Here is a 12,428-nt window from a genome sequence, read left to right on the forward strand (position 1 = left end):
ATCTCAGCTCACTGCAACCTCTGCCTCCCAGGTTCAAGTGATTCTCCTGCCTCATCTCTTGAATAGCTGAGATTATAGGCATGCGGCACCACGCCCAGCTAATTTTTGTATTTTTAGTAGCAAGAGACTGGGTTTCACTATATTGGCCAGGCTGATCTCGAACTTCTGACCTCCGCCTCTGCCTCCCAAAGTGCTGGGATTAGAGTCATGAGCCACTGTGCCCAGCCAGCAGTTTCTTTCTAGGTAGATGGTGATATCATCTTCAAATTATGGCAATTTATTCTCACCTTCCAATCCTTACATCTTTTCTTTCCTTTTCTTTCCCTAGGGCATTGACTAGGACAATGTATTTCTGTGTTAAACCATAGGAGATTACTGAGTATTTTTGTGCTAATTAATCATGACCTTAAAAGATTAGTTAATTAAGGATCTTTGCAATTTTCTTTACCAAGTAAAATTTTGATGTAAGGTTTTGGTATATGAAATTTACTAGTTGTGAAAGTTTCTTCCAGTCTTACTTGGCTAAGAGGGAAAAAATCATAAGTAGGTTTTGAATCCTATCAAATTTCTTTCTGAACAGACTAATTATATGATTTTTTTCTTTTTAATGTGGTAGCTCACGTTAATAGATTTTTTTGATGTTGAAAAATTCTTCCCAGGACTTTGAGAGTCTGAAGCAGGAGGATCACTTGAGTTCGGGAGTTGGAGACCAGCCTGGGTAACATAGTGAGATCTCATTCCTATTAAAATAAAATATACGTGTGTATATACATATATACGGGCGGGTCACGAGATCAGGAGATCGAGACCATCCTGGCTAACACGGTGAAACCCCGTCTCTACTAAAAATACAAAAAATTAGCCGGGCGAGGTGGCGGGCGCCTGTAGTCCCAGCTACTCGGGAGGCTGAGGCAGGAGAACGGCGGGAACCCGGGAGGCGGAGCTTGCAGTGAGCCGAGATCGCGCCACTGACTCCAGCCTGGGCCACAGAGCGAGACTCCGTCTCAAATAAATAAATAAATAAATAAATATGTGAAATGAATTTTAATATATTTAATTCAGTATGTCCAAAGTAGTGTCATTTCAACATGTTATCAACATAAACACGAATGAAATATTTCACCTTCTATTTTTGCACTACTTTTTTTTTTTTTTTTTTTTTTGAGACGGAGTCTCGCTCTGTCGCCCAGGCTGGGGTGCAGTGGCCGGATCTCAGCTCACTGCAAGCTCCGCCTCCCGGGTTCACACCATTCTCCTGCCTCAGCCTCCCGAGTAGCTGGGACTACAGGCGCCCGCCACCTCGCCCGGCTAGTTTTTTGTATTTTTTAGTAGAGATGGGGTTTCACCGTGTTAGCCAGGATGGTCTCGATCTCCTGACCTCGTGATCCGCCCGTCTCGGCCTCCCAAAGTGCTGGGATGACAGGCTTGAGCCACCGCGCCCGGCCTGCACTACGTTTTTGAAATCTGATATTTTGTATTGATAGCACTTCCTAATTCAGACACGAAATTTTCATAAGAAATACATGATTTGTATTTAGGTTTCATACAATTTACAATTCAAAAAGTAGATTCACATACGCGAATCGTTTCAAACATACCTCTGGGCCCAGCTCCTCGCCCGGCCTCGCCCGGTGAAGGCAGCCGGGACTGCAGCTGCGGAGCGCCCGCCCGGTGTCCCCGGAGAGGGCGCCTCGGACGCAAGCGCAGAGCCCCGGGGAGGGGCGGGAAGCCGGAGGAGGGCGAGGGGGCCGCGGACGGCGATGGGGGCGAGGCAGGGCGAGGGGCCCGAGGACGGCGATGGGGGCGAGGCGGGGCGAGCGGGGCGAGGACGGCGATGGGGGCGAGGCGGGGCGAGAGGGGCGAGGACGGCGATGGGGGCGAGGCGGGGCGAGCGGGGACTCGGGGCCGAGGGGGGCGAGCGCCGGGCCGCCGCAGCCGGGGAGAGCCGCCCCTCCTGAAGGCCGCGGGCAGGTGGAATGAGAACAGCGCGGACAAAGGGCGGGACGCAGAAGACTCCTCAGGAGCGACTTGGGAGCGGAGACCACCCTGGGGAAGCTCCGCCTCGGATCCGCGTCCACAGACCCGGCGGCCTCAGACCGGGCGCCCGGGGAAGAGGCAGCGGCTGTGAGCACCGCGGTGAGGAAACCAGGCTCCTGCCATGCCCAGGCCTTAGGCCGCGACCCCAGGGCGTTCGGGAGCGGGTCTGCGTCCGGGACCAGCACACTCTGGACGGGAGCGCTGCCTTTCTGGGGTCCTCCAGCTGAAGGATGCGATTTGCAAGAAACCCGCTCTGTGGACCTCGACAGCGGCGGGGGGCCCCAGGCACTTGGCGGGGTGCGGGGACTTTGATGTGGCTCCCGCGCACCCACCCGGCACCGCGCGGATTGCAGGCGCGGGACGAGCTTGAGTGGACGCTGGGTTCGCTGAGCCCCCCAGAGGCTCCTCGCCGTGGGTCCCCTGTGCCGCCTTGGACCCCCCAGAGAAACCTTCCTCCTGTCAGGGGAGGCCAGGCCAGGCGCCAGGCCTGAGTGTGCCCTGGACGGGGATTTCTCTGTGAACAGCCCATCATCCCGTCATATCCATGTTATCTTAGCCTCGTGTTCTGAAGAAACACGAATGTCATGCACAAGCGTGGATTTTAGCGCGTTTTAAATTGTAATAGGACTAACTCCAAGGAAGCTGGAACTTGAAGCAGGCTCCAAGCAAACTTTTGCATCACCCCCCACCATCCTCCAGGGTAAACTGAGGAGCATAGTTAATTGGTTTTCCACAGGTATTTGCCACTTGTCAGATGGGCTGTTCTGGATGTAACCACGTAATTCCTGGAACCCAGTGAGAGTCAGCTTCCTTTATGGGCGTCTGGCAAGATGCGCTCAAACACCTTGAAGATCTTTATGGAAACAACTTTTGGTGCTTTATCAAGATGTCATTCAGGGCTCTGAACAGTCGAATACATTGAATTGGGCTGTTAGGTGGATGGGTTTGATGTAGTTATACAGTGTGCATTTGGTACTTGTCAATAGTGCAAGTAATGATATTGCGAAAATAAAGAAAACCTTCTTTGAAAAAGAAAAGCAGCCCGGCACGATGGCTCATGCCTGTAAACCCCGTCTCTACTACAAATACAAAAATTAGCCAGGCATAGTGGCCCGCGACCAGGCAGGCTGTTCTGGAAGGGGATGCTTGGCTCTCCAATGCAGTGTGGCCATTTGGCTATGATATCACACTGCACAGTTTAATGACTGAAATCAGACCTCTTGTTGTTGGAGATGACTGGAGGATTTTTTTTTTTCTTTTTTCGTTTTTTTTCCTGAACGTAAGTAGGTAAGCCATGAAGATCCCAGATTTCATTCAGGGACTCGGAACCAGCAGCAAGGAGCAGGCTGCAGGGAGAAAACAGTTGGCTCTGAAGTACCCCAGAAGTCCAGCTTGTTCAAAGTAAGCGGCAATGGCTTTGAGATCACAAAAACAGCCCTTTAACATCCAAGTCAGTTAGTAGAAACCCCTAAATACCATGTGGCAAAAAAGATTTGAAATTTATTTAAATATTCAGTTTATTTTCTCAGATGGGACTTTTTTTTTTTTTTAGACAGAGTCTCTGTTGCCCAGGCTGGAGTGCAGTGGCGCCATCTTGGCTCACTGCAACCTCTGCCTCCCAGTTCAAGCAATTTTCCTGTCTCAGCCTCCTGAGTAGCTGGGACTACAGGCACGAGCCACCACACCTGGCTATTGTTTGTATTTTTAGTAGAAACGGTTTCACCATGTTGGCCAGGCTGGTCTCAAACTCCTGATCTCAAGTGATCTGCCCACCTCAGCCTCCCGAAGGGCTGGGATTATAGGCGTGAGCCACCGTGCCCCGCTGGAACTCAATTTTTAACACTAGCTTTTGTGCTAATAAATTAAATTGATTAATTCTTTAAGAAAACCCCAATTGTGTGTACTGTAACAAGTAAAACTAAGTTGGTTATAATGTGACAAAAATACAAGCAATAATAATAGCAAAATGATCCAATAGGAACCATGCAAAGAGTTTATATTATAACTCATGTCCCCTTTCCTGCAATGTTCTTAACTTCCATCCCCATTTTCCATATCAAGGAAATTAAGTTTGGAGACACTGAGTGAGTTACCTAAGTCACAGATCTGGTAGGTGGAGAGTTTCTCTCACTTCAGGGACCACAATCTACAGAATAAACTTGCACATTCTGCAAAATATTTGTTACCATTGGAAGTAGGTAGGCAAAGTGTTACTAGCATCAAATTATGGCAGGACTAAAAAGGAAGGGTGGTGGGCTGGTCTTGCTTCTACAGTTTAAGGGGGATCCGTGCACCGAGATGTCTGGCTAAGTGGTCATTGTAACAAATGGCAGAGATCGTGAAAACATCAGGGAGCAGGTGGTGGCCGTTCCAGTTTCTGATCTCAGGAGGAGGGAAGAACTGCCGATGTCTTTACTGTGAATGAGGGAGAGAAACGCTAAAGCGCAGAAATGCTCAGAACCAAAGAGCTGGATCACTCATACTTCTAGAAAAGACATTAGCATCTTCTCATTGCTCATCTACTGTGCCTGGCACAGCCTTATTTTCTAGCTTTCTGAATGTGAGTTCCATCCATATCCTTTGCATAAGGGTGGTACCGGGCCGTGGAGAGCTTGGAATGTGTGTCCATGGGCAGATGGACTGTTCTGGTTATTATAAAACGGCCAAGGGAGGGCGCCATGGCACACCTCTGAGTAACCCAGGACACTCTCTCCTGTTCGGAAAATGCAAACCATCCATATGGCAGGGTCACAATTATAAAGCTTGATCCTGTCACGGGAATGGTTTCAAATCTGACCAAGCTCATGGCACACATGGGGAAGCAATTGTGAAACCCCTTCGTTCTCTGGCTCTGGACACGCTGTACTGCGACAGTGGTTTGCAGGTGACAGAAAACGTAGCTGTGTCTACTGGGAAAGACGGAGGAGATTTCTTCCCATGGAGTTCTTTATAAAGCAAGAATGCGTGAAACTGTCAGTAATATTGTAGTCTATAAAAGGAAATTGCTCTTAGAGGCTAATATTGCACAATGACTACTTTTTTTGCTTATTTGGAAAAGATCTTTATCGCTTGTGAGTATTAAGAAGTCAACATATAATTGCCACCCTAAACATTGTGTTCTGGAATGCCTGATTTATTGAAATCAGTGTGAAACCCCTTTTTTTTTTTTTTCCCAGATGAAGTCTCGCTCTGTCGCCCAGGCTGGAGTACGGTGCGGCCATCTCAGCTCACTGCAATCTCTGCCTCCCAGGTTCACGCCATTCTCCTGCCTCAGCCTCCTGAGTAGCTGGGACTACAGGTGCTTGCCACCATGCCCGACTAATTTTTTGTATTTTTAGTAGAGAAGGGGTTTCACCGTGTTAGCCAGGATGGTCTTGATCTCCTGACCTCGTGATCCTTCCGCCTCAGCCTCTCAAAGTGCTGGGATTATAGTCATGAGCCACTGCACCCGGCCAGTGTGAAACCTATTTTAAATAAAAATCTAGTTCAAAACCAAGGCCAGACATGGTGGCTCATGCCTGTAATCCCACACTCTGGGAGGCTGAGGTGGGAGGATCACTTGAGGCCGGGAGTTCAAGACCAGCCTTGGCAATACAATCTTCACCAAAAAAAAAAAAAAAAAAAAGGCAGCAATTAGCCAGGCCTGGCGGCACAGACCTGTCTGTCCCAGCTACTCTGGGGACTGAGGCGGGAGGATCGTTTGAGCCCGGGAGGTCAAGGCTACAATAAGCGGTGCTGCACCACTGCACTCCAGCCTTCGTGTGAGACTGTGTCTCCAAAAAAAAAGAAGTCTGGAAATATTGATAAAGGCATAAATTTACACCCTGGAAGTTGGACACATAAATCATCTGCAGCCATGTATGGTGGACACAGGTGCAGCAGATGATGGGAACGTTGCTTTAGTGCACACCGTGCACTGCAGTTTTGCACAACCTATTGAACTAAGAATTCCTAGTGAGGGACAGCGCATTAAACATGTCATAACAGCTGGCCGGGCGCGGTGGCTCAAGCCTGTAATCCCAGCACTTTGGGAGGCCGAGACGGGTGGATCACGAGGTCAGGAGATCGAGACCATCCTGGCTAACATGGTGAAACCCCGTCTCTACTAAAAGAATACAAAAAAAACTAGCCGGGCATGGTGGTAGGCACCTGTAGTCCCAGCTACTCGGGAGGCTAAGGCAGGAGAATGGTGCAAACCCAGGAGGTGGAGCTTGCAGTGAGCTGAGATCCAGCCCCTGCACTCCAGCCTGGGTGACACAGCGAGACTCCATCTCAAAAAAAAAAACAAAAACAAAACAAAACAAAAAAACATGTCATAACAATAAGCTATTTATTATGGACAGTTGTCTGTTTTCAGACATTGTGGCTACCCCAAACCACATTAAGTGAAAAGACATGATCATTTAGTTTAACCCTGTTTAAAAGGGTACACTGCTCTGTAATGTATTTTCTGTGGAAATCTTTCCTAGTTGGTCCATTGTTCTGATGATTAAACATCTGTTGCACTAGAAACAGAATATAAGCCGACAGTGCACTAGAGGATACTCATGACCATATTTCATCATTTTGTGATTCAATGACATTAAAGGGAGTAAAGTAAAAAATATAATAGGTATAAATGTGTAATTATAAGGACGAGGAGGGAAGTTCTTGTTGGAATAAATTGGCTTCCAGGGCCTTCGTGTCGACTTCGCTCCTTGTGAGGAAAGTCGTGTGATGCTTTCACCCTGAGGGATGATCTGAGAGACTTCACCAGGGACACGTGCTTGACAGATGCTCTGAAAGCAGACTTTAACCAGCCAACGACAGCAGCGAGAAATACACGGTCTCAACAAAGTGCACCCTTTAGAAAGTGCTGGGCATATAAGTAGTGAGGGCTTTCGTTATTCTAATACACATGTTGACTAAATGGGCACTGTCTTCAATTCAGATGACAAGACACCTCTTTCCAGCAGTTTAAATGGGCCGTGTATCTATCTCAAGCATACATTCAGTGAGAAATTCTGTAAGATTCCAAGATATTTCAAGAATCACATCCTTTTTTAACCCTTTACTGAAGATAAAATGAAGCCTGACCTCCTGAGTCTTGGAAAATGTGCATTTCTTAGAACTATTTAAAAAATGAATCCTACGGCTGGGCATGGTGGCTCACACCTGCAATCCCAGAACTTTCGGAGGCCAAGCGGGGAGGATCACTTGAGGTCAGGAGTGCAAGATCAGCCTGGCCAACATGGTAAAACCCCGTCTCTACTAAAAATACAAAAATTAGCCAGGCATGGTGGCGGGCGCCTGTAGTCCCAGCTACTTGGGAGGCTGAGGCAGGAGAATTGCTTGAACCCAGGAGGCAGAGGTTGCAGTGAGCCGAGATCGCATCACTGCACTCCAGTTCGGGTGACAGAGCGAGGCTCAGTCTCACAAAAAAAAAAAAAAAAGGAATCCTTCTAAGTAATTCATCAGCTTAAGCCATGTTGGCTGAACATTAAGACTTTGTCAAATCCTAAGGAACAAAATAATATCAAAATTACGACGAATTATTTTGCCATAGAATAAAATAGAAATATTACCATACATTTGACTCATTTGTTTGAAAATCTTTATATGATTGTTGCTTCATTTTAAAAACCAGACCTCACAAACCTGACCCAAGTTATGTGCAAAATAACTTGTCAGTTGTTGGCCGGGCGCGGTGGCTCAAGCCTGTAATCCCAGCACTTTGGGAGGCCGAGACGGGCGGATCACGAGGTCAGGAGATCGAGACCATCCTGGCTAACACAGTGAAACCCCGTCTCCACTAAAAATACAAAAAAAATTAGCCGGGCGTGGTGGCGGCGCCTGTAGTCCCAGCTACTCGGGAGGCTGAGGCAGGAGAATGGCGGGAACCCGGGAGGCGGAGCTTGCAGTGAGCTGAGATCCGGCCACTGCACTCCAGCCTGGGCGACAGAGCGAGACTCCGCCTCAAAAAAAAAAATAAAAATAAAATAAAAAAAAATAAAAAATAACTTGTCAGTTGCACAGCCCCTGGAGGCGAGTGAGCCCACATGCCTCTGCTGGTGTAATTTCTAGAGTCTGTTTGCTGTGGGCCTTTATCATGTTTCCAAAATAAGGAAGTCACCCAATGACATTTTAAAATATAACATTGATACCGTTTGACTAGAAAATAACTAAAATTGGGCAAAGAGGATATTTCACTCTCATTGGAGGATGCAGCATTTTATTCAGGTTTAAAATTTGTGATTCATCCAGGTGTGGTGGCTCAAGCCTATGATCCCAGCACTTTGAGAGGCCGAGGTGGGCAGATATCTCAAGGTCAGGAGTTCAAGGCAAGCCTGGCCAACGTGGTGACACCCTCTCTAGGCTAAAATTACAAAAATTAGCTGGTGCATTGACACACGCCTGTAATCCCAGCTACTAGGAGGCTGAGGCAGGAGAATGGCTTGAATCTGGGAGGCAGAGATTGTGATGAGCCAAGATGGTGCCACCGCACTCCAGCCTGAGCAACAGAGTGAGATCCCATCTAAAAAAGAAAAAAGAATTGTGATTCTCTAAACTGTGGGTCAGGGAACTGCAGAGAACATGGAATCTGCAGTGCTGTTAGGAAAGAATGGCATTGCGAAAGAGCAACAATTCCTGAGCCTCTTCCCTGGCAGAGTCCATTTTAGCGACAATGTTGACAATGACCCAAAGTCTCTGGGTTTTCCGGCGGAGGGCACAGCTGATGTCATCCCTCCTGTGCTGGCAGTTTTCTAAGTGAGTTCGGATCCTCTAGGAAGGAAGAATGGACACTCTGAGATCTCTGCGGGAGGTCTTTGCTTTGCAGTGGCAGGTCTCTACGTGCAGCGCTGTGGAGAAGTCTCTGGGGGGGCCAAGCCTCCCAGGGAGATTTACGGGCTCCAGGGACTGGAGGTTTGGACCCTATCTCCGCCTCTCCCAATCCATTACAACACGTGTTTCTAGCATCTGTGGAGTGCCTGAATGAGGGGACATGCCTCCAAGTTGTCCTCAGGAGATTCCGAATTGTTCGTGGATGTCGGATGTGCGGTGTCCATGGGAGTGTCTGGGATTTTGGTGTCTTGTGCGTCCAGCAGCGTTGGCACCTCCAAGCTGAGGGAAGTGGGGTCCCTGCCTCCACCTGCCCGCATGTGGGGTCTCCCTAGAAGGAAGCCTTTGGTAGGTGGGTGGGAAGATTAAGGTGCTCGAATGCGTACTGCGAGGAGGTGCAGAGGCACCAGGCTCTGGCAGCCTCCTGCCTCCAGGAGAGGCCCAGGTCGAGATCACTGCGGCGACCAACGCCTCGGATCACTCGAGGACTAGAAGGCACCCACCAGCTGTGTCGACAGGAGTGCGCAGGGGCCTTGCACATTGGGCATATTGTGGCGTCAGTTTCGGAATCAGCTTGCGTGGAGTCGGTCCAGGACACCCAGCCAGGATTCCGTCGTCGGGGAAAGGAACGCCCACGTGGCTTGGATGAAGGACACGCCAGGGGATGCAAAGGCTCTGGTTGCTGGGAGGAGCTGAGGGATGACAGATACCCCAAGGATTCTGCGGAGGTGGTCGTGTTTGGTGATAGGGTGCTCGCAGGTGGCTCCTGTGAAGGCTGCTTCAGGGGACACAAAGGCTCTGGTGACTTGGAGGAGCTCAGGGATGACAGAGACTCAAAGGACCCTACAGAGGTCTTCGGGACTGATGACGGTGCGGAGGCCAGAGGAGCCGGGGGAGCCCGTGGGGACACATGGAAGCTGGTGGGAGAAGCTTTCCCATGCCCCCCACGTGGCCGGTGGTTCCTCACAGATGTTCGTTTGTACACTGACCCCGAGCGGGCTTGGCGTGGAACGTGCTGGGAGCTGCCCTCAACAAGGAGCTTCCTCAGGCACCTGCAGCAGACGGGAGGCACAGGCTGCAGCTGGGAGCACTGGGCACCTGCGGCCCACGCCTCTCCAGGGCCCCCCATGCTGACTTCACAAAGCTCTGCCTACCCCTGCCCCAGGGCTTTAGTGACATCCTGGCTGTGATCTCCCCTCCCACATCAGCCCCAGGCCCTGGGCTGGCATCCTAGGTCCTGGTAGGAAGGAGGACACGGGAGAGAAGGGGAAAGAGACTCACTTTTTCGACAGGAAAGTGTAGAACTCAAGGTTCTCCAATTCTTTCAAGAGACTTCTGCAAGCTGGAAAGCAGGAGATGGGTTATGGTGGTGAGGGAGGAAACTGGGACTTACAGGAGGCTGAGTGCATGTGCCCTTAGGGGAGACCCCGGGATCGGGGATCAGACCCTGGAGCCCCAGCATCCCTGTGGAAGGCCACAGGGCCCCAAGAGTGAGAGCCAGGTGCCCGGGGGCCAGCACTTTGTCATTTACAAAGTGCTTCCCGACATGCCACCTCCTGGGGAGAGAGGACGGGGCACTCTCAAAGAGGACTCAGCCATGTTAAACAGCTACCCACATAGACCTGCATCCCCTCCAGCATGTCCAGGTGGTCACTGGTCCCCTCCCCCACACAGTCCCCTCCTGGGCAACACCCGCTCCCTGGACCCCAAGGCTTCATCCCAGCAGGGAACGGGAGACATATCCCAGGTTCCAATCGCCTTACCAGGAGCTTCCCCACCAGGCCTCTGCAAATGACTTCCTAGGAGACTTGGTGCTTATTCCTAGGGACAGGTGAAGCTGTCATCTCTGGGGCTTCTGGGACCCTCAGAGCCTTACCTTTCCAGGTGATGTATTTATTTCCGATCCTGAGCCATTCCCCCACTTCAGCTTTATCCTGAGAGACAAGACAGAGTGAGGGCGCAGGCCGGGTCTCAGTCTCCTGTCCCCACAGCTGCAGACCCACAGTGCTCGTGAATGACACACTTTCTCCGCCCGGCTCACGGAGCCCTGTGTGCTTCTCTTTCCTTTCACTCGATTCTAAAGTGCATAATAACCTGTTCTGGTTTCCTTCTTCGAAAAGCACGGAGGGGTTTTCTTTTTTTCTTTTTTTTTTTTTTTTTTTTGAGACGGAGTCTCGCTCTGTCGCCCAGGCTGGAGTACAGTGGCGCTATCTCGGCTCACTGCAAGCTCCGCCTCCCGGGTTCACGCCATTCTCCTGCCTCAGTCTCCCGAGTAGCTGGACTACAGGTGCCGCCACCTCGCCCGGCTAATTTTTTTGTATTTTTAGTAGAGACGGGGTTTCATTGTGTTAGCCAGGATGGTCTCCATCTCCTAACCTCGTGATCCGCCCATCTCGGCCTCCCAAAGTGCTGGGATTACAGGCTTGAGCCACCGCGCCCGGCCATGCACGGAGGGGTTTTCTATGTGAGGCCCACCCTGGGCGTCCTCAGTGCCTGTTCCCCTGCTTGGGAACCACACACACTTGCGTCAGCAGGAGCCTCTGAGCTGGCAGGGGAGGATTCGGCTTCCGAGGAGGCCAGAGGCGAGTCCAGGCTCAGGTGGGGGCTCTCAGGGGCTCAGCACAGCCGCCAGAGCACCCCACACAGAGGCTGGGCCCCGAGGCACCTGCCCGGGAAGGCGGCTGATGAGCCCGGGCTCAGGGCCTGTCCTCCCACAGAGACCTCACCCCTCTCAGGACCGGGTCCTCCCCGCTGAGTCCCGGGGTTTGTTTTTGCTCTGACGCCTCCCGTGCACCCCACAGATGGTCTGGGAGCTGGGGATGGAAATCCTATGCCCACTCCAACCCCTGCCTGCCCTGCTGTCCCTAGAGGGATGATGAGACTTCCCATCACAGGAGCGCCTCTGCTTGATTTGGAAAAGTGGAAAAGAGAGCAGGAAAAATAGAATCATTCTCTGCTGGGTGTGGGCTGAGGGCTCCTTACATTCTCGCTGTTCTCCTCTCTGGGAGGCACTGAGGACGGCTCCCTGGGAAAGTAGGGGCTTAAGATGATGAGGAACACCAGGCTAAACCCAACGAAGAGGATGAGATGGATGATCTGGGGAACGGGGCTGGGGCACAGCTCTGTATCAGTAACACTCAGAGGAAAGAGAATATCCATGTCAGCTGCACTGCTGTCCTCCGGCTACTGAGCCCTGGGCATCCCCTCTGGGAGTATTTATTGGGGCCCAGGCCCACATCACAGAGCTGGGGCCTCCCCCTCACAAAGGGCTCCTAAGGGTGGGTGGGCAGTGGCAGGAGGAGGCTAAATCCCAGCCCTGCCCACCACCACCCACCCCTGCAGTTCCCCTCACCCTCCTGGCCTTCCAGATCCCTCCTTCCCACTCCATCTGCTCAACCTGTCAGAGACAGACCTGGTCCATTTTCTGTCCTCTCACCCTGGCACACAGATGGTATCTGGCTCCTTGCAGATCTCTGCTCAGGCTCCCTCAATTTCACAGTTTTTGAGGATCTGGATTTGTCCCTGAAATTTCCGTTATTTCCAGGAATTATTGTTCTAGGGTCTCCTCTGAC

General features: G+C 50.9%; 1 protein-coding gene across 1 annotated transcript; it reads right to left on the reverse strand.

Moving 5' to 3' along the window:
• Positions 1 to 8,955: 8,955 nt before the first annotated feature.
• Positions 8,956 to 12,057, reverse strand: LOC102137894 (putative protein SPATA31J1). Its single transcript, XM_045395057.3, is given in 5 exon segments — positions 8,956 to 9,199; positions 9,567 to 9,908; positions 10,138 to 10,198; positions 10,733 to 10,790; positions 11,839 to 12,057. Coding segments are annotated over 5 exon segments (843 nt in total). The 3' UTR covers positions 8,956 to 9,036.
• Positions 12,058 to 12,428: the final 371 nt, after the last annotated feature.

This window comes from Macaca fascicularis, chromosome 6, assembly GCF_037993035.2.
Source record: "Macaca fascicularis isolate 582-1 chromosome 6, T2T-MFA8v1.1".
NCBI classification, from domain to species: Eukaryota; Metazoa; Chordata; class Mammalia; order Primates; family Cercopithecidae; genus Macaca; species Macaca fascicularis.